The sequence below is a fragment of the Lolium perenne genome, chromosome 7, assembly GCF_019359855.2.
Source record: "Lolium perenne isolate Kyuss_39 chromosome 7, Kyuss_2.0, whole genome shotgun sequence".
Taxonomy (NCBI): Eukaryota; Viridiplantae; Streptophyta; class Magnoliopsida; order Poales; family Poaceae; genus Lolium; species Lolium perenne.
The window spans coordinates 46,308,917-46,328,363 of record NC_067250.2 but is presented as its reverse complement, the minus strand read 5'-3'; the positions used below and the strand labels follow the sequence as shown (position 1 = coordinate 46,328,363).

At 41.3% G+C, this 19,447-nt stretch overlaps 1 protein-coding gene across 18 annotated transcripts; it reads left to right on the top strand.

The window, feature by feature from the left end:
• Positions 1–1,031: 1,031 nt before the first annotated feature.
• Positions 1,032–6,885, top strand: LOC127317624 (uncharacterized). Of its 18 annotated transcripts, none has more exons than XM_071823138.1 (11): positions 1,040–1,734; positions 1,840–1,987; positions 2,111–2,150; positions 2,889–2,963; positions 3,571–3,638; positions 3,721–3,812; positions 3,924–4,070; positions 5,872–6,124; positions 6,221–6,272; positions 6,345–6,429; positions 6,622–6,885. In XM_071823138.1, the coding sequence occupies exons 2-7, from the start codon at positions 1,915–1,917 to the stop codon at positions 3,948–3,950; spliced, it is 375 nt and encodes a 124-aa protein (XP_071679239.1). In that variant the 5' UTR covers positions 1,040–1,734; positions 1,840–1,914; the 3' UTR covers positions 3,951–4,070; positions 5,872–6,124; positions 6,221–6,272; positions 6,345–6,429; positions 6,622–6,885. The 18 variants fall into 18 exon arrangements, 12 of the variants coding, with proteins under 12 accessions (XP_051204153.1, XP_071679239.1, XP_071679238.1 ...); XM_071823137.1 differs by having other exon boundaries at positions 6,221–6,278; positions 6,358–6,429; XM_071823132.1 differs by having other exon boundaries at positions 6,221–6,278.
• The last annotated feature ends 12,562 nt before the right edge of the window (positions 6,886–19,447 follow it).

Here is a 19,447-nt window from a genome sequence, read left to right as displayed (position 1 = left end):
CCATACAGCCCACCTCAACTTGTAGAAGTACAGGCTACGGGTGTGAGTGCAGGTCCAAAACTTCACTCGCAACCCTAGCTCTGCCGCTTGTCGCCCACTCCTCCGGCGAGCAATTAGACGCTCGTGCCACAACCTTAGCCCTCCCTAGCCACCATGAGCAGCTCAAGCTCTCCCAAAGCGGACGGGGGGGGGGGGGGGTCGCACGGGAGGACGAGAACACCGTAGCCGGGCGGAGGCGGCATGGCGGGCAAAATTTGTCCGCTCCGTCGGAGCGAAGCGCAGGGCAGCGCGGAAGTGGTCGAACTGGGAGCACCCAGCGCCGACGTCCCTGCGCGCGTTCGCGTCCGATGGCGAGTACTACGATGCGATACCTCCGATGCCGAAGATGCCGACGGACTTCTACAGCGAGTTTGCTTGGGAGGAGGAAGAGGAGCGCCGCGCACCCTGCTCGCGGGTGAGGGAAGCTCGAGAGGAGGAGGAGCGCGCCACAACCTCTTCTTCGGGAGCGAGGGCAGCTTGGGAGGAGGAGGAGGAGGAGGAGGAGCCCGCCGCGACCTCGTCTTCACGCTCAACGACTAGGAGGAGGCCGGCGCCCTCGCGTAAGCCGTAGCGGAGTCAGAGGCCAAGCTGGCGGCGGTAGATCTAGGTAACCCTAGATTAGTTTAGTTTTAGTTTAAAAGTTGTGATCCAATGTATGATCGTGCAATATTTTGTATGATGTATGATGATGAACAAGTATCTAGTGCAAGAATTTCTCCCGCGTCTTTAGATTTAAAAATACAGGTCTGTTTACAGGTCCTGATAATTGCGAAGTGAAAATCACAGCAAAAATGGGAATACAAGGCCTGTATTCGCTCAATACGGGTCGAGCGAATACAGGCCTGTTAGACATGCTCTTACTGTGGAAGAATAGGCAAAAAAAAAGAGGACTCTACATCTACACTACTTAAAAAGGAGGAATAGGTTCCTTATTCTGCCAGCCGTATTACGACCAATCTTTTCGTCGTCCTTGTCGTAGTCCCGTTCCGCATGCGCCTATCTGGGCCGCGCCAACATGGGCTTCGTCCCTCCCACCGAATCTCTTGTCGCTGCTCTTCGTTCCATCGTTTCTTTCGTCCCTCTCCGCATTTGAGTCTAGGGTTCCGCTCTCCTTGGCCAGGCCGCCGCCTATGACCATCGTGCTCACTCTCCCTGCTCTCGCACTGCTCAGCTGATGCCCTCACACCTCTCCCCTCCGCCTTCACTCCCCTCCGTATCGTTGGGAACTTGCCCACCAAAGTCCAAGTGGAGGAGGCGCCGCCATGACCCAGTCCTCCCCTCCCTATCCGCGATGACGGAGAGCTCGCATAGAGGACAACGGCAGGGCGCCCACATCGTGTGAACCTAGCGTTGCTGAAGACGGCCGGCGTCCATGCTCCAGAACTAGGCAGGGAGGCCTCGATCTCGGTCTGCAGGTGCATGGATCCGAGAGGCCCCATATGGATTGTTCATTTGATTTTTTTTCAGTTAAAACAATCCGATTTGTTTCTGTTGTTTTCCGAGAGTTTCTTGTTCATATTGCTTCAGCCTGATTTCTAACGTCAATTCTATTGGTAGCATTGGTGGCCCAGACGGAAGTAGTAAGCACGAGGGACAGCCGGCCGAAGGACCTGCAGACTTTGTGGTTCACTTGGACAATCATACATTTCAGCAGGCACAACAGGATGAAGCACTACTAGGATGTATTTGTTGTTGGTGCGTACAAATGGTGACCTCTTGTCCTCTTCACTTACTATAAGCTGTAGCTTCAGAAATCTTTCATAATGTTTTATTCTGGTAACATCGGTGGCTTTGATGCAGGCGTGTTCTTAGTTTTCCCAAGGGGAATAACGTGGATCATTTATCAATTTACTTGGCACTCAGCCAACCTCCGATATGGTTGGAGCCAATCTTCATGGCAGTTGTTTGCCGAATCCGAATACACGTTTAGTTCTGGAGGAGAGCACAGGTTGGTCATTGGTCGTGAATTAACCTTCGGCTTCGAAAAATTAGAGGGTCAATTATGTACACTCTTGTTTGCTTTCATAGTACATGCCTTTTATTTTGATTTTACTTTTCATGGATATTTCAGGATATGGGGGCAGCGTAGCAGGGGTCATGAACAATGACAGGTGAGGCTATTGAGTTTATTTTTTAGTTCGTTTCAGAAAATCCCATGTTAATTTTACATTGGATTTTGGCAGCTGATTCTGTCTGGTTGTGTTGAGGTCAACAACTCAACGTCACTTACATTTGTGCTATTTTCATGATGAAGGGGAAAATGAGTGGTACTTATGCTATGGTCGTAATTGAATTGCACATAACTCAGTTCAGTGATTGGGCGAATCCGTTAGCTGCTGAAGATTCTTATGTAATTTACACACTAAGATTTTCTGATCCTTGTTACTATGTTAGTAGTAGAGATAATCGTCGTTGCAGGATATATGTAATTTCTGAAATTTGTTCTTATCTTTGCCTCATAATCTAAATGTTGTGCGATAAGGTGTATATAGGTAATCAGTAATTTCTTGTACTCTTTAATAAGGAAAGGGCATAAGGATTTCTTTTTCCAGTAACCATTATGAACAAGATTTGAGTTTCATGTTCTATATTGCAAATAAATAAATCTCTGCGAGATAAACTAAATTGGCACCTTCCAGATTCATGATTCACATATTATACAAGTTATTATCCATTCATTTATCGATGTGTTATAATTTTTTACTTAGTTCCTATACTTGATGAAAAACGTGAAGTGAGATTGTGAGTTCTGTTTAACCCATGAATGAAGTAAAATTCTATTTAGGTCACTATTCTTAAAAATCTTACACCATTTGCTTGACATATTGTCACGTGTGCCACATATTTAGATTTCCAACAGAAGGCTGTAATCAAGCACCAGGAAAAAGATCCTCAAATTCTGATTATTTGATTTCCTATTCAAGGTACGTATTTATGGGATTTTATCTTTCGTTTTGCGCATTGCTTTATGAAGCGATGTGAGTTCTTTGGAAGTTATTATAGAAAGTTTTCTCGTGAAAAATCTTCCTCAAGTTCCAAAAGTTTCTTTATGAAGTTATATAATGATAATTAGACTACTAATAGTATCACATTTGCTGATAGACTATTGCTTCCTTGCTCTAATATGTGATTGCACCTGAAATGACATTCACGTTCTGCTTCCTGGTTAGCTCTTGGTCAACGTTACACCTGAAATGACATCAAGCTTTCCTTCAGTTCATGAAATTAGATACTGGGGTATTTGAAGATGTGTCTATGATTCTGAGGTAATATTGAAATAGTATTATATTATTATTCCATCCCCGACCTTATTGATGCTAAAATACTTTAGCTCTTCATGTTCTGTTATACCCTGCTTAAAAAGTTGTCAAATAACAGATTTGGCATGTACTCGCGGTCAAAATTAAATACTTCAAGTGATGCTGTTGTGAACGGCATTGCATATCTAAGTTTTGCTGTCAAATAACGGAGTATTTTAGCATCATGTTCAGTTGTTGTTTCCTGAAATGCTTTAGCTCTTGTTCTCTGAAGCATGGGGCCTTTCACTCACCAGGATTGCTTCATGACACAAAGGCACCATCAGAACAATAGATGTCCAGGTATTGTTTATTGTCTACTTCTAATCACAAGATAATCATTCTGCACTTAACCCACTTAACATTCCCATCTGTTCTTGATCAGTGGATGACGGCGGATCGAGGCATCAGGCACTTGGAGATGCCGGTGTGAATAAGAGCCTACAGGTCTGGATCAATCTCGCCTCCAAGGACAAGGTATATGTTTCCTATTAATACACCAGTCATCTTCTTGAACAACTTCATCAGTACATGTAAACGAATAATCACTCAACATTTCTACTTCTGCAAATGATTATGAATGCAAAGAGCGAGCCAATGTATAAGGAACTGTAGAGCAAGGACCTAAGCCAGGCCTCGAAGGATGGCGTCGACGTCCGCACATTGTCATTGAGACCTCTGGGGTGTGGTGTAGGGAGAGCGTGTCGACAACGCAGGGATAAAATGTTGCTTCAGGTTTGTGGTCTTTTCATGCTTGCTAAAATGACAACCATATAAATCCAAGAACTCGTTCTTTCATTTTTTGTATGGTTCATTTTCAAAGTGTATCGGTTTAAGCACTATTGTTTACTGAACATGTCCAAAGATAAGTCCCAATTATTATCTATGTCAACTTTAAATTGCAGGAAAATATTCTTTTTTCCAGCTTTATTAGTGATATTACGAACAAATCGTTCAAAACCATATTTTTGCAAGCAGGTGAAAAAGACACCAGATGAATAAGCGATTGTATTCAATAATGAGTGATAGTCCCGTGAATTTGTAGACCCATATACCTCCATCTCCTATGCTTTTAAATTGGAAGTTTTTATTCTCTTAGTGTATAAGTCCTCTTATGGTGTCCAAATGTTTTTGGATCAATCGAATAAGGGTATATACTAATGCATGGCTGAAAATTTAACTATTTAAGTAGTCTACAAGTCAAATTATTTCAATAGAGATGAAGTATTGTAATAATTCTGTCAAAATTCCTCTGATTAGTTCTGTTACTGGTTTATATCTGCAAAACGGATGTGAACAGTTATGCATCTTGCTTGCCAGAAATCCATAATCACCTCAATCTCCATCGCTCCTAGATTTTTGCTGATGCCTGACGTGTGCACCACATCAACCCGCCTCAAGAAGCAGCAGCCTTCAGGCCCTTGGTGGTTCTATACATGCATTTCATCAGCGTTTCTCCAAACAATTAGGATCCGGGACTAACCATTTATTATATTTTACTCATAGCAGATTCCGAAATCTAATTCAAGATATAGTTACCTAGAAATTGGGAATGACATCGGCTATATCAGTACATGATGAAATCATTTTTAAAAAGCACACTTGATTTATATAAAACTGAGAAGATGGTATTGTACTGTAGCTTCCTTCTTGCATCAATGATGAAGAGATGTGCTTCTGTGATCATTGTTGATAGTATAGGGTCTTCCACTTCCAGGTTCTCAGGAAACACCTCTAAAGTACCTTCTTAACCTCTAATGTTCTTCTGGAAACCCACCTAATGCCTTCATATGTGTCCTGGTAATTGGTGCTTAGTCATTTACAGCATAGTATCAAGATAGTGCTCTTGCTTCTTTCATTCTTGTCATTCATTTGTTATATTGGCAGCAACCTTTTCTCATATTAAGTTGACAAGGTCATTTCTACTACTTACTACCATTGTTATTGCGACGAGTCTCATGCCCTTTTAACTTACAATGTCACTGCTTTACATTAAAATAGTGTTTATGGAGAAATGATGAATTCCAGTTGGAGAGAATATTACGAGAGATGACACAAATTGCAGCATAGTGAAAATTGGGTGACTAATTGAGTGAGATAGCTGTTGTGTTATAGCTGGTGATATTTTTTTTTCTTGGTGTGCCCGTAGTTCCCATTTTAAGGATCAATACCACGCAGTAGAAACAATACCTCTACACCAAGAGAAACAAAAACTTAAGGATGTTATTTGAGAGCCGGTAAAACCTGCAACTTTGGCAAATAGCAATGGGCAGCAAAAGTATATGAACATCTACATGTATTATCTATTGCAGCTAACTGAAAGTTATGGATGGATTTTTTTGATCTCTTAGTGTTGTTCCTGTGTCCAGGCAAAAGAGATCAGTACAGAAGCATAAGCTAGGATGCATGTTTTTTTTGCTTCAATGGTTTCTGTTTATTCCTGGAAGTATTATCATGTTTTTGCAACAGAACAGTACATGTAGATCACCTTCTCGAATATAGAGCAAAATATAACTCATGGTTTTGAACTTCTCAGGTGGTTTTCAACATAGGGCAAAATGAAATTCTCAGGGGGACGAGGGCCGCCACTCTTGAAGCCACCGCGGAAAGAACAGAGAGGGGATGCCTCCCCAATTCACTCCACATCCAGCAGATCCACGCTGGGTAGAGAGAGGGGCGGGCGGAGGGATAGTGTGGAAGGCTCCCCAGGCTGAGGTAGAGGTGGTGCCTGGAGGCGCATGACGCTTCCTTGATGCCCTCCACAGGTCAGCAGGAAGGACATGCCACTGGTACGTGCTTTGTTCTACTTTGCCGGTTCTACTCTGCCTCCAAATCCAGCTAATCTGCGGTCGCTGAGCAAGATGATTGATTCGTGTGGATTTTAGGTTCGACCACAACTGGAAGAAGATAGAGGAGCATGTCCGCACAAAGACTACGGTACAGGTAATTCCGAATTCAGATTCGATCAACACACATGCATGTAGTCATGCTCAGAAGTACTTTCTTAAGGTGCGGAATCTAGGTGTCGCCGCTGGGGCTGCCGCACCCAAGTCATGCTCAGAAGTACCTCAATGTTTGTATGACACAAACACCGGTAAGAGTAACACATGTACAACATTCAAAATCTACTAACTTGTCTAGCAAAAAAATACATTTAAGTTGCCTCCGCAAATGCGAGAGCTGATCATAACTTTATGGGTACATCTTATTTGGTTACTTTTTGTGTTATTTTTTAAGAATTTTATGTATGTAAGTGTGCCAGACTTGCTGATGCATGTGCTTTCAGTTTTATAGTGGAAGAAAGTAACTGTTTGATCGAAGCTATCTTATGAAGCTCCTGCCTACCCTACAAAATGAGTAGTTGCAATAAAATGCCACTTGTGGGAGGAAAGATACGAGAAATAATGATAGGTTTTAGAGCAAATGGTTGTATGCATTGGAGGAAATTTTTATAATGTAATTTTGTACACCTATGCTACTCATATAATATTTTTTTATTAAGAATATCTACCAATGTATAAAAAAACAGAGGCACTATACTTTATTCTTCTGTTTGCATTTGTTGGGATCAGAAAAGTTGTTCTTGTTATAGACACACTTACACAATGAAACTGCTGCTAATTGTGTTATGCAAAGATGGCCAACATGGTGGAAGATCCCACATGATGGGTTGAAATGGGTAAAACGGACAGAAAGAACACATGTTGGTCTTTGAAGAGATTAAGAAGGATAAAAATGTCATATATAGGATTGGGTATCCAAAAACTAAGTTAGAAATATATCATCCTTCTTTATATTTTGTTTTCCCGTGACAACGCACGGGCATTTTAACTAGTGAAAAAAAAAGTGTAACTAATTCTCAGTCTAAGTTCTCAGTCAGATGACATTATCAATTGTTAGTTGCAACCTGTGTTGCAACTCACCATTAACACAAATTACGAAATAAATATAACGATCCAGAGACAATTTTCTAGTTGCAATATAAGAATTTCAGTTGCAACCTTAATTAATTGGAACTGAAAAGTCTTAGTTGCAACTCAAGCGCACAAATCACAGTATAAATCTGATGATTTAGGACTCGACTAAAACTAAATTACCTCTTAATTAGCAGGCTGAGAACTAGCAAATCCACAAAACGAAAAGTATCACATCTCAGGCATGTGATAGCCAACCACGCTTAGGAGTTGGGTGTAGACATGCCCTGCATATGATGTAACCTCCAAGCGAGAGCTCTAGATCGTAAGCACGCACGTAGTACGTGTTTACCGTCGGCACGCACGCACACACATCATCTCATGTATGTGATCTAGAACTTGTGGTTTTATCTTTTTAAGGTATATGCATCTGGGAGTTGAATTGAGTTTCTGCTAAGTTTATGCAAACTAACATTCCTTGTTTCCTAATTTGGTCGACTTCTCGACGACGACAATGCCCCGGCAGAAGCCAGCTAGCCATCAAAATCACCACATCGGTTGCTTAAATCTGAAGTGGGCGTTAAACTGTTAATCGATCTCGTCGATCGCCGTCCGCTACATGTAAATGGCGGTGTAAACGCGGCGAAAGTTTCCTTCCCCGGAGCAGATATATATATCCTAGTATCTCCACTCTAACTGAACTAGTGACACAGGCATCCGTCGCAAATTCAGGTTAATTAAGTAATAGCGGACGGAGGTAGCTATGCCCCTGCTGCTGATCGACCGACAAGCACAAGGAGATGGTAGCTTTATTTTCTGAGGAATGACCTTGAGAACCATCCACATAAAAAAAATAGTTGAGCACCGTCCAATATAAACATGAAGATTCACATATGAGAAGAAAATAACTAAAATAACATCATGGTCTACTGACAGTCATCACGAGTCGACCATCCAATAATTAGCTCCACAAAAATTAAACAAAACTACATTTGTCAATCAGGCGAGCCAATTTACACGGTCCCACGTGTCTGAGCTAGCTCTCATATGATTGGCCAGTGACTTAACTTGAAAAAATAAGACATTTCCATAAACTTGTCAAATGTGTTATGAATTCTTACCTCGTACTGCATTTTACGGTACAATGTTGTGTAGTAGTATTGATCATATCCACTGTTTATTGCAGGGGTACTTTTTGCAGTTAGTTTTGGTAGTTTCTAGAGGCAATTTCTTTCAACTATAATTGCAGGACATTTAATTTGATTTGATGTATATCTCCGGAAGGGTATTCCAATCATATTTATCATGCATGCATGTGGTTTGATCAAGCTTCATACTTATGTTTACTCTAATTCAAGGAATTTGTTTGAGTTGAGATCGGGTGTGTATTACTGGATAGAGCGGTAATGATTTTTTGAAACTTTACAAGATGTTATTGTAATATGTTATTATAACTATTTAATCATATATCAAATAAGAGTTGTCAAAAATCTCGAATATTTTGACTACTCACGTCTCGCTGTTTTAGGTCGTTTAGCTCTACCTAAGTGAAGACTAACTCTTCTTTGGGGAACTCCGTAGGGAACTCCCCAACGGTTTCTTGGTAAAAAAAAAGATCACAAAGTGTAGCAATTTCATTATCCTAGTTTGACCTTAACAGTTGGCTCAAATATGTCATCTAACTTAGCAGGTAGTTTTTCAGAAAATTTTGTGTATTTATTCTCAAGCTCATCTACCTTCTCAGAAACTTGATCAATAAAGTTTTGGTACGCAGCTTTGTTACCTCCTTTAATGTCGGAGTTCTTCACACTAATCATCTTTACGAGGTCTTCAACAGTGTAGTCGGGTGAGGGAGTGTTACCATAGTTTAACTCTTCAATTTCATCCCCATCTGCATTGCTTTTTACCATCTTCAGATCTTCAACAGGGTTAAGCTATGATTTTTCTCCAAATTGGGCGAGATTTAGTCTTTGGCTTTCAGCAATTTTACCAAGTTGAGCATCTACAGTTTTAATTCTCTCTTGCAACTCATGTATATCAGTTTTCATAAGTTTGGATAGTTGTCCTATTGCGGCTTCATGGTTCTCTGTCATTTTGATTACAAGATTATTTTTCTCAATTTGAGCTTGCATGAAAGAATTAAGAGAATCTTCTAGTGGTTGACGATTACTATTGCCATTTCCTCCACTATAATTATTAGATTCTTCTGCATGATTAGGATACGGATTTTGGAAATTTCAGTTATAACCTTTGTTCATCCATGTAGGTATGAGTCATTGCGCTCGAAGATTTGAACATGTAATGAGATTTCTTCCCGAAATAAAATCTACATCCTCAACTTTAACATCACGGATGAATTTACCTTCATTACCTTTTATCATACAAATGAGCTCATATATCTACCTTTGTGGTTAGGACTTCATTCTTCTTCTCGGTGACTGGTTTCACCTTTCTTGAAGCGGATCGCACCACGTGCCACTGTGAGTTGTTATCTTGCATATCATTGAGAAGCTTTGTAGTAACGTCGATCTCCTTTCCCATGAAGGTTTCTCCTGCTGCAGTGCCCAACATAAACTTAGACATAGGACTTAAAGCATTATAAAATAGATGCAAGATGAGCTATCCTCTATTCCATGATTTGGACAGTTTTTACTAGCTAATTCATCATTTCCCATGCAAGCGCTAGTGGCTCACGGTCTTCCTTTCGAAAGCATGCAATATTAGAACGAAGTTCCATGGTTTTCGCCGGTGGGAAAACCTTGGTCATGAACATGTCGCAACAGTTCTCCCAAGAAGTAATAGTTCCTATATTAAGAGAAAATAATCATTATTTAGCCTTCCCTCTAAGTGAAAAAGGAAAAAAAAGGTGCAACTTAATATCATTTGGATTCACATATTTAATGGAGAGCATATCACATATCTTAGTAAAAGTATTTAAATGCATGTCTGCATCCTCAACAGTTGAACCTCCAAATTGGTTTTGTTAGACCAATGTTAAAAAAATCAGGTTTGATTTCATAATTATCAGCATCTTCTACGGGTTGAGTGATGGGCGCACGCAAATAATCATCACTGGGAGTTGTAAACTCCCCAAGATTTTGCACTACCATGCTACCAATTTCTAATGGGTTTTCAAACAGTAATAAACAAAAAATAAACTAAGAACAAAAAGTCAAGAAATATTTTTGTGTTTTTTTCAGAACACTAAGAAAACTATAAACTAAAAGAGTAATTGAACTAGCAAAAGAAATCTCTAGTGGCCTGACCAATTTCTTGTTCGGCAACAGTGCAAGAAAAATGGTTGGTACCTTTGATCTATATTACACGACTGTAGTGTTCAAGATTTTTTCCCTAAAGACCCTAGGTTGTCGAATCCACAGGAAGATCGCTTTTGGTGTAAGATAACTCAAGCAAGACTTTCAGTATTCGTTCAATTCTTGTCTTACCGGGCCAGAACATTTTTGTATAGTGTTGAGTATCATTGATTGGAAATAGTCCCAGGCTTGAGGTTTTGTCCTGCAGCCATGCGTTAGTAGATGGGATTTGAAAGATAAAATAAATCACACATGTACAATATCATACTCAAGGTAGAAGATGAAACATTGGTGAAGGCACTGTGTCCTAATGTGCGTCATGATGCCACATGCTGCGGTTTTCATGGATCAATTGTCCACCCCTAATTTCTCTGTATGACGCGTGAAGCCTGGTATTAAGATAAACCATACAATAGCCTTATGTTTTGTGACATCAATGTTACTTCCTAGATGCTAACAACACTATGGACCCATGAATATTGTCACATGTGCATATATAGTGTCGAATCATGCAACTTAACTCTACTCAAATCTTAATACATTTTCCAGTCTCATTAGTTTGGTGATACGTCCAAAACGTATCTACTTTCCCGAACACTTTTGCTATTGTTTTGCCTCTAATTTGTGTATTTTGGATGCAACTAACACGGACTAACGCTGTATTCAGCAGAACTGTTCTGGTGTCTCGTTTTTGTGCAGAAATCCAACTTTCGGGAAAATCCTCTGAATTTATGCAGAAGGCCCTATTTTCCCAGAATACTGACGGAGCCAGAAGGACAAGTAAGGTGGAGGCCCGAGGGCCCCACACCATAAGGCGGCGCGGCCTAGGGGGGGCCCGCGCGGCCCTATGGTGTGGCCCCCTCGGCCGGCCTCCGACGCCCTCCTTCGGACTACTTATCGGCCTCGACCTAAAACGCACGGGGAGAAGTCGAAGTCGCGAGAAAGCCTCCAGAACGCCGCCACATCGCGAAACTCCGTCTCGGGAGCCAGAAGTCTCCGTTCTGGCACTCCGCCGGGACGGGGAATTGGAGGAGATCATCGCCATCATCACCGCCAACGCCACTCCATCAACCAGCCATGTTTCCCCCATCCATGTGTGAGTAATTCCCCCGCTGTAGGCCGAAGGGGATGGTAGGGATTGGATGAGATTGGTCATGTAATAGCATAAGATTGTTAGGGCATAGTGCTTAGTGTCCGTAATTGGTACTTTGATGATATTGTTGCAACTTGCTAGGCTTAATGCTTGTCACTAGGGCCCGAGTGCCATGATCTCAGATCTTAACATGTTATTGTTTCATCATGATATTCATTGTTTTATGATCTTACCTGCAAGTTGTATACACATGTCGCTGTCCGGAACCAATGGCCCCAAAGTGACAAGAATCGGGACAACCGGAGGGGATGGTAGTGATGTGAGGATCACATGTGTTCACGGAGTGTTAATGCTTTGCTCCGGTACTCTATTAAAAGGAGTACCTTAATATCCAGTAGATTCCCTAGAGGCCCGGCTGCCACCGGCTGGTAGGACAAAAGATGTTGTGCAAGTTTCTCATTGCGAGCACGTACGACTATAATTGGAACACATGCCTATTGATTGCTTTGTACTTGGACACCGTTTTATTATTATCTGCAAATGCCCTGCTATGATTGTTACATGAGTTTCTCTCATCCATGCAACGCCCGTTCATCCGTCCCCGTGCCTACAGTATTTTAATCCTGCTGTTTACTAAAATCACTACTGCTGTCTTTGTTACTCTGCTGCTGTTATTTCACTACTGCTACTGCTATAAAACTGTTACTACTGATAAACTCTTGCGAGCTAGTCTGTTTCCAGGTGCAGCTGAATTGACAACTCCTCTGTTAAGGCTTTCAAGTATTCTTTGTCTCCCCTTGTGTCGAATCAATAAATTGGGTTTTACTTCCCTCGAAGACTGTTGCGATCCCCTATACTTGTGGGTCATCAAGACTATTTTCTGGCCCCGTTGCCGGGGAGCATAGCTTTATTTGGAAGTTCACTTGGATTGATATTGTTCGCTGCAAATTGTCCATCATGGGTAAACCTCGCGATACTAAGGTCGCCATATTACCATCCACTACAAGAAAAGGTACAACTCTGAGTACCTCTGCTGCTCTTGATTCACCATCTGTGATTGATAAACTTGTTTCACCGCCACATGCTTCACATGCGGGTACTTCTGCTGAATCTGAAAACTCTCATAATATTGATAATATTTCTGCTGTGCTTGATGATAGTGGTTCATTGGGATCTTTTCTAGATGCTACAATTGCTAGGTCTAGACAAATTGAAAATACTGAAACTCCTAATGAAAATGCTGTTACACCTGTTAATTCACCTGAGTTTGTTGAATACTCTAGTGATGATCTTGATGAAGATTATGTGGAACTTGATGATGATTTTATTGAAAAATGCAATGCTACTACTGATGCAAGAAAAATTAAAAAGTTGCTTGCAGAACATGCTGTTAGATATAAACTGTCTCCTGATCCTAAGTTTGCCACATCTCCTATAAACATTAAGGATAAAGATTATGATTTTTCTCTTGATTTATCTCATATAGCTATTGTTGAGAAAACACCCTTTTGTGGTACTGAAAAAGAAAGTGCTGTTGAACACATGATTGAATTATCTACTCTGAGTAGCTTGTTTTCTGATGATGTTAAGAAGCGTACTTACTTTGTTGCTAAAATCTTTCCATTCTCATTAAAGGATGACGCTAAAACTTGGTATAATAGTTTGCCACCTAATTCTATTAAAAGTCCAAAAGAATTGCTTGATGTTTTCTTCGGCAAATACTTTCCTGCTAGTGCTCAACATATTGCTTTGCATAGAATCTATAATTTTGACCAGGGAGATGGAGAGAAATTGCCTGAGGCTTGGGCGAGATTTTGCTCTCTTATTAGAGCTCGGCCTGATCATGATTTGGAAAAGCATGATTTACTTGATATATGTTATAGTGGACTAACCATTGAGTCTAGGGCATACCTGGATAGTTGTGCTGGTTGTGTTTTCAGGAAAAGAACTCCAGACGACGCTGAAGAATTATTGGCTAAAATAGGCCGGAATCATGATGATTGGACTACGCCTAAACCAACTCCAACGCCAATATTAAAGAAGAGGGGTTTAATTGAATTGAATGATGAAGATATGCGGGAAGCTAAGAAGTCTCTCAAGGAGAAAGGTATTAAATCCGAAGATGTGAAGAATCTACCTCCCATAGAGGATATATGTGAGATAATTCCCCCTTCATCCATGATTGAGGTAAACTCCCTTCAACGCTTTACTAGGGAAGATATTCCGTATTCGAAACCTCCTGCACAATGCTTAGATGAGTTTGATAATTATATTGTTAAGCAAGAAAATTTTAATATGAGAGTAGAGAATCATTTAATGGAAAATTCTCGAGCTATTAGTGAATTGCATGATATTGTAGAGAGAACCTCCAATGATGTTAAGGTGCTTGTTAAACATTTTCAAATGATTCAAACTCAAATTGATCAACTCACTAAAGTGCAAAATGACCTGCTAAATAATAATTCTAAAGAGAAACATGCTTATGAAGTAACAACTAGAGGTGGTGTCTCTACCCAGGATCCTCTATATCCTGAAGGGCATCCCAAAAGAATTGAACAACATTCCCAACGCATTGAACCTAGTGCTTCTTCTAAGAAGAAAAAGAAGAAGAAACATAAAAATGTTGTAGAATCCTCTGAACCTGTTAATGATCCTAATAGTATTTCTATTTCTGATGCTGAAACTGAAAGAGGTAATGAACATGATAAAGATAATGATAAGAATGATGCTTCTGATAAAGAAGATGTTGAAGAAGAACCTGAAAAGCATGCTAAAAATAAAAAGTACACTAAAGAAGATTTTATTGCTGAGAAACATGGTAATGAAAGAGAACCTTGGGTTCAAAAGCAAATGCCTTTTCCTGCTAAGAAACTAAAATCAAAGGAAGAAGAACACTATAATAAATTTTGTGATTGGATGAAACCTTTATTCTTGCAAATCCCTTTGACTGATGCTATTAAATTGCCTCCTTATTCAAAGTATATGAAAGATATTGTTACTAACAAAAGGAAAATCCCCAATGAGGAAATTTCCACTATGCTTGCTAATTACTCTTTCAATGGCAAAGTTCCAAAGAAGTTGGGCGATCCAGGTATACCTACTATTCCTTGTTCTATTAAGAATAATTATGTTAAAACTGCTCTATGTGACTTGGGAGCCGGTGTTAGTGTTATGCCTTTTTCTCTTTATAAGAGACTTTACTTAGATAAGTTGATACCTAATACGTCCCCGACGTATCCATAATTTCTGTCGTTCCATGCTTTGTTTTATGACAATACTTACATGTTTTGCTTGCACTTTATGATGATTTCATGCATTTTCCGGAACTAACCTATTAACAAGATGCCACAGTGCCAGTTCCTGTTTTCTGCTATTTTTGGTTCCAGAAAGGCTGTTCGGGCAATATTCTCGGAATTGGACGAAATCAACGCCAAACCTCCTATTTTTTCCGGAAGCATCCAGAACACCGAAGGGGAGTCGGAGAGGGGCCAGAGGGCCACCAGACCATAAGGCGGCGCGGCCTGGCCTGGGCCCGCGCCACCCTATGGTGTGGAGCCCCCAGGCACCCTCCTGCGCCGCCTCTTCGCCTATAAAACCCCTTTCGACCTAAAAACACCGTACCAATCGACGAAACTCCAGAAAAGTTACTGTGACGCCGCCGCCATCGCGAAACGGAGTTTCGGGGGACAGAAGTCTCTGTTCCGGCACCCTGCCGGGACGGGGAAGTGCCCCCGGAAGCCATCTCCATCGACACCACCGCCTCCATCATGCTCCGTGAGTAGTTCCCCCATGGACTACGGGTTCTAGCTGTAGCTAGTTGGTATTCTCTCCTCCATGTACTTCAATACAATGATCTCATGAGCTGCCTTACATGATTGAGATTCATCTGATGTAATCAGTGTTGTGTTTGTTGGGATCCGATGGATGATACATTATGATTAGTCTATCTATAAAGTTTGTGAAGTTATTGTTGCTGCAATCTTGTTATGCTTAATGCTTGTCACTAGGGCCCGAGTGGCATGATCTTAGATTTGAGCTCTATACTTATTGCTTAGATTGTATCTACAAGTTGTATGCACATGTCACTGTCCGGAACCAATGGCCCCGAAGTGACAGAAATCGGGACAACCGGAGGGGATGGTAGTGATGTGAGGATCACATGTTTTCACGGTGTGTTAATGCTTTGCTCCGGTACTCTATTAAAAGGAGTACCTTAATATCCAGTAGTTTCCCTTGAGGCCCGGCTGCCACCGGCTGGTAGGACAAAAGATGTTGTGCAAGTTTCTCATTACGAGCACGTACGACTATATACGGAAAACATGCCTACATAATTAATAAGTCTGATGTTCTATCTTAATGCTTTGATTCCTATCAATTGCCCAACTGTAATTTGTTCACCCAACACTTGTCACTTGTTATTGGAGAGTTACCACTAGTGTAGATCGCTGGGAACCCCGGTCCATCTCTCATCATAATATACTTGTTCTACATGTCATTGGAAGTAGTATCAACTATTTTTCGGTGCCATTGCTCCCATATTGCTATTACTGCTGTTGTATTACTGTTACTATTGCTCTCATATTACTGCTACTTTCACATCACCCTGATGACCCACAAGTATAGGGGATCGCAACAGTCTTCGAGGGAAGTAAAACCCAATTTATTGATTCGACACAAGGGGAGACAAAGAACACTTGGAAGCCTTAACATCGGAGTTGTCAATTCAGCTGCACCTGGAAATAGACTTGCTCGCAAGAGTTTATCAGTAGTAACAGTTTTATGGCAGTAGCAGTAGTGAAATAACAGCACCAGAGTAACAGAGACAGCAGTAGTGATTTTAGTAAACAGCAGGATTAAAATACTGTAGGCACGGGGACGGATGACGGGCGTTGCATGGATGAGAGAAACTCATGTAACAATCATAGCAGGGCATTTGCAGATAATAATAAAACGGTGTCCAAGTACAAAGCAATCAATAGGCATGTGTTCCATATATAGTCGTGCGTGCTCGCAATGAGAAACTTGCACAACATCTTTTGTCCTACCAGCCGGTGGCAGCCGGGCCTCAAGGGAAACTACTGGATATTAAGGTACTCCTTTTAATAGAGTACCAGAGCAAAGCATTAACACTCCGTGAAGACATGTGATCCTCACATCTCTACCATTCCCTCCGGTTGTCCCGATTTCTGTCACTTCGGGGCCATCGGTTCCGGACAGCGACATGTGTATACAACTTATAGGTAAGACCATAAACAATGAATATCTTGATGAAGCAATAACATGTTCAGATCTGAGATCATGGCACTCGGGCCCTAGTGACAAGCATTAAGCATAACAAGTTGCAACAATATCATCAAAGTACCAATTACGGACACTAGGCACTATGCCCTAACAATCGTATGCTATTACATGACCAATCTCATCCAATCCCTACCATCCCCTTCAGCCTACAGCGGGGGAATTACTCACACATGGATGGGGGAAACATGGCTGGTTGATGTAGAGGCGTTGGCGGTGATGGCGGCGATGATCTCCTCCAATTCCCCGTCCCGGCGGAGTGCCAGAACGGAGACTTCTGGCTCCCGCGACGGAGTTTCGCGATGTGGCGGCGTTCTGGAGGGTTTCTGGCGACTTCGACTTCCCTCCGTGCGTTTTTAGGTCGAGGCCGATAAATAGTCCGAAGGAGGGCGTCGGAGGCTGGCCGAGGGGGCCACACCACAGGGCCGCGCGGGCCCCCCCTGGGCCGCGCCGCCCTATGGTGTGGGGCCCTCGGGCCTCCACCTCAATTGTCCTTCTGGCTCCGTTAGTTTCCTGGGAAAATAGGGCCTTCTGCATAAATTCCGAGGATTTTCCCGAAAGTTGGATTTCTGCACAAAAACGAGACACCAGAGCAGTTCTGCTGAAAACAGCGTTAGTCCGTGTTAGTTGCATCCAAAATACACAAATTAGAGGCAAAACAATAGCAAAAGTGTTCGGGAAAGTAGATACGTTTTGGACGTATCAACTCCCCCCAAGCTTAGCTTATTGCTTGTCCTCAAGCAATTCAGTTAACAACTGAGCGATAAAAGAACTTTCACGAATACATTTGCTCATATGATGTATATATTCTCATGCTATGGCTAATACTTAAGCAGTTCATAATGAAATACATGCAAATAAGATCATCTAACAGCTATGCCAAACATGGAGAGGTACCAACAATTAATAATAAGCATCATGAATCATGTATATAAGCAGGATTGCAATGTTCATAAGAGAGTATGATAAAGTGGTATCTCGCTTGCCTGTATTTGATTGGCAAAACATAAATGCCCGGGCACCTCTGGAGTTCATAGAAAGACTAGAAGTAGTGATTGTCAAAAGATAAATGCATCAAAGTTATACCACAATCAATCATATTTTGAGACAAGCATATTATACTAAGAATGACAGTTGTGCTCTCAAGATAGTGCTCAAAGAAATAATGTAGACACAACATAAAAGTAAAAGATTGACCCTTCGCAGAGGGAAGCAGGGATTAACATGCGCTAGAGCTTTTCATTTTTATAAAGACAGGAGTAAAATTATTTTGAGAGGTGTTTGTTGTTGTCAACGAATGGTAATGGGTACACCAACTACCTCGCCAACCGGACTTTCAAGAGCGGCTCCCATGAATTATTTGCATATTTATGTGGCACTCCTTCCAACCTTTCTTGCACAAACCATGGCTAACCGAATCCTCGGGTGCCTGCCAACAATCTCATACCATGAAGGAGTGCCTTTTTATTTTATTTTTATTATGATGATGACACTCCCCCCAACCTTTGCTTACACAAGCCATGGCTAACCGAATCCTTCGGGTGCCGTCCAACAATCACAAACCATGGAGGAGTGTCTATTAAGTTAATTAATTCGGGACTGGGAATCCCATTGCCAGCTCTTTTTGCAAAATTATTGGATAAGCGGATGTGCCACTAGTCCATATGAGAGTCCGTCAAAAGTAAACTACAAGGTTGATAGCTAAACACCACATACTTCCTCATGAGCTATGAAACATAAACACAAATTGAGAAGCATTTTAAAGGTTTTAAAGGTAGCGCACGAGAATTTACTTGGAATGGTTTGAAATGCCATGCATAGGTATTTATGGTGGACACTTTTGGAACAACTTGGTTTTCAGGTGTTTGGAAGCACGAGCAGCGTTCCCGCTCAGTACAAGTGAAGGCTAGCAATAGACTAGGGAGCGACAAATCAAGAGAGCAAGAATCGTCATAATCATGCTTGCGGCAAAATAAATTAACGGAGGCATAAAAGTGATACAAGAACTCTGAAGCAATATAGATCATCGAGGCTTAATTGACTTTTTGTTCAGTCATATGCATGCGTGAGCATGTGCCAAGTCGATATAAATGAATTATTCAGAGGAGGATACCACAATGCCATACTTACTTGTGAATAAAACAATGCAAGCAAACATCCATGACATGCTACTCATATTAATAGATTGGTGCTAAACATGAGAGATCATGAACTACTAGACTTTCTCAAATAACATATACCTCACATGAACCAACTAAGCATGCTCACATGGATGAGTATATGTACAAAAATGAAAACAAATAGAGTTCATACCAGCCTCTCACCACAATCAGATTGTCCTAGATCGTCATTATTGCCTTTTCACTTGTGTAGCTTGGATAATATGAAAGGAAAACCACGCTCCAGCCACCGAAGACCATTGAACTCATAAAGAACTTTACAAACCAAAGAACAACAGCAAATATTTTTGGTGTTTCCGAATTAGAAACAAGA

Coding starts and splice junctions, on each gene's coding strand:
- LOC127317624 (XM_051348193.2), top strand. CDS start 1,915: ATGGTTGGAGCCAATCTTCATGGCAGTTGTTTGCCGAATCCGAATACA. Junction 2,151..2,888: donor GGGGTCATGAACAATGACAG/GTGAGGCTATTG, acceptor CCACATATTTAG/ATTTCCAACAGAAGGCTGTA. Junction 3,813..3,923: donor ATCTCGCCTCCAAGGACAAG/GTATATGTTTCC, acceptor ATGAATGCAAAG/AGCGAGCCAATGTATAAGGA.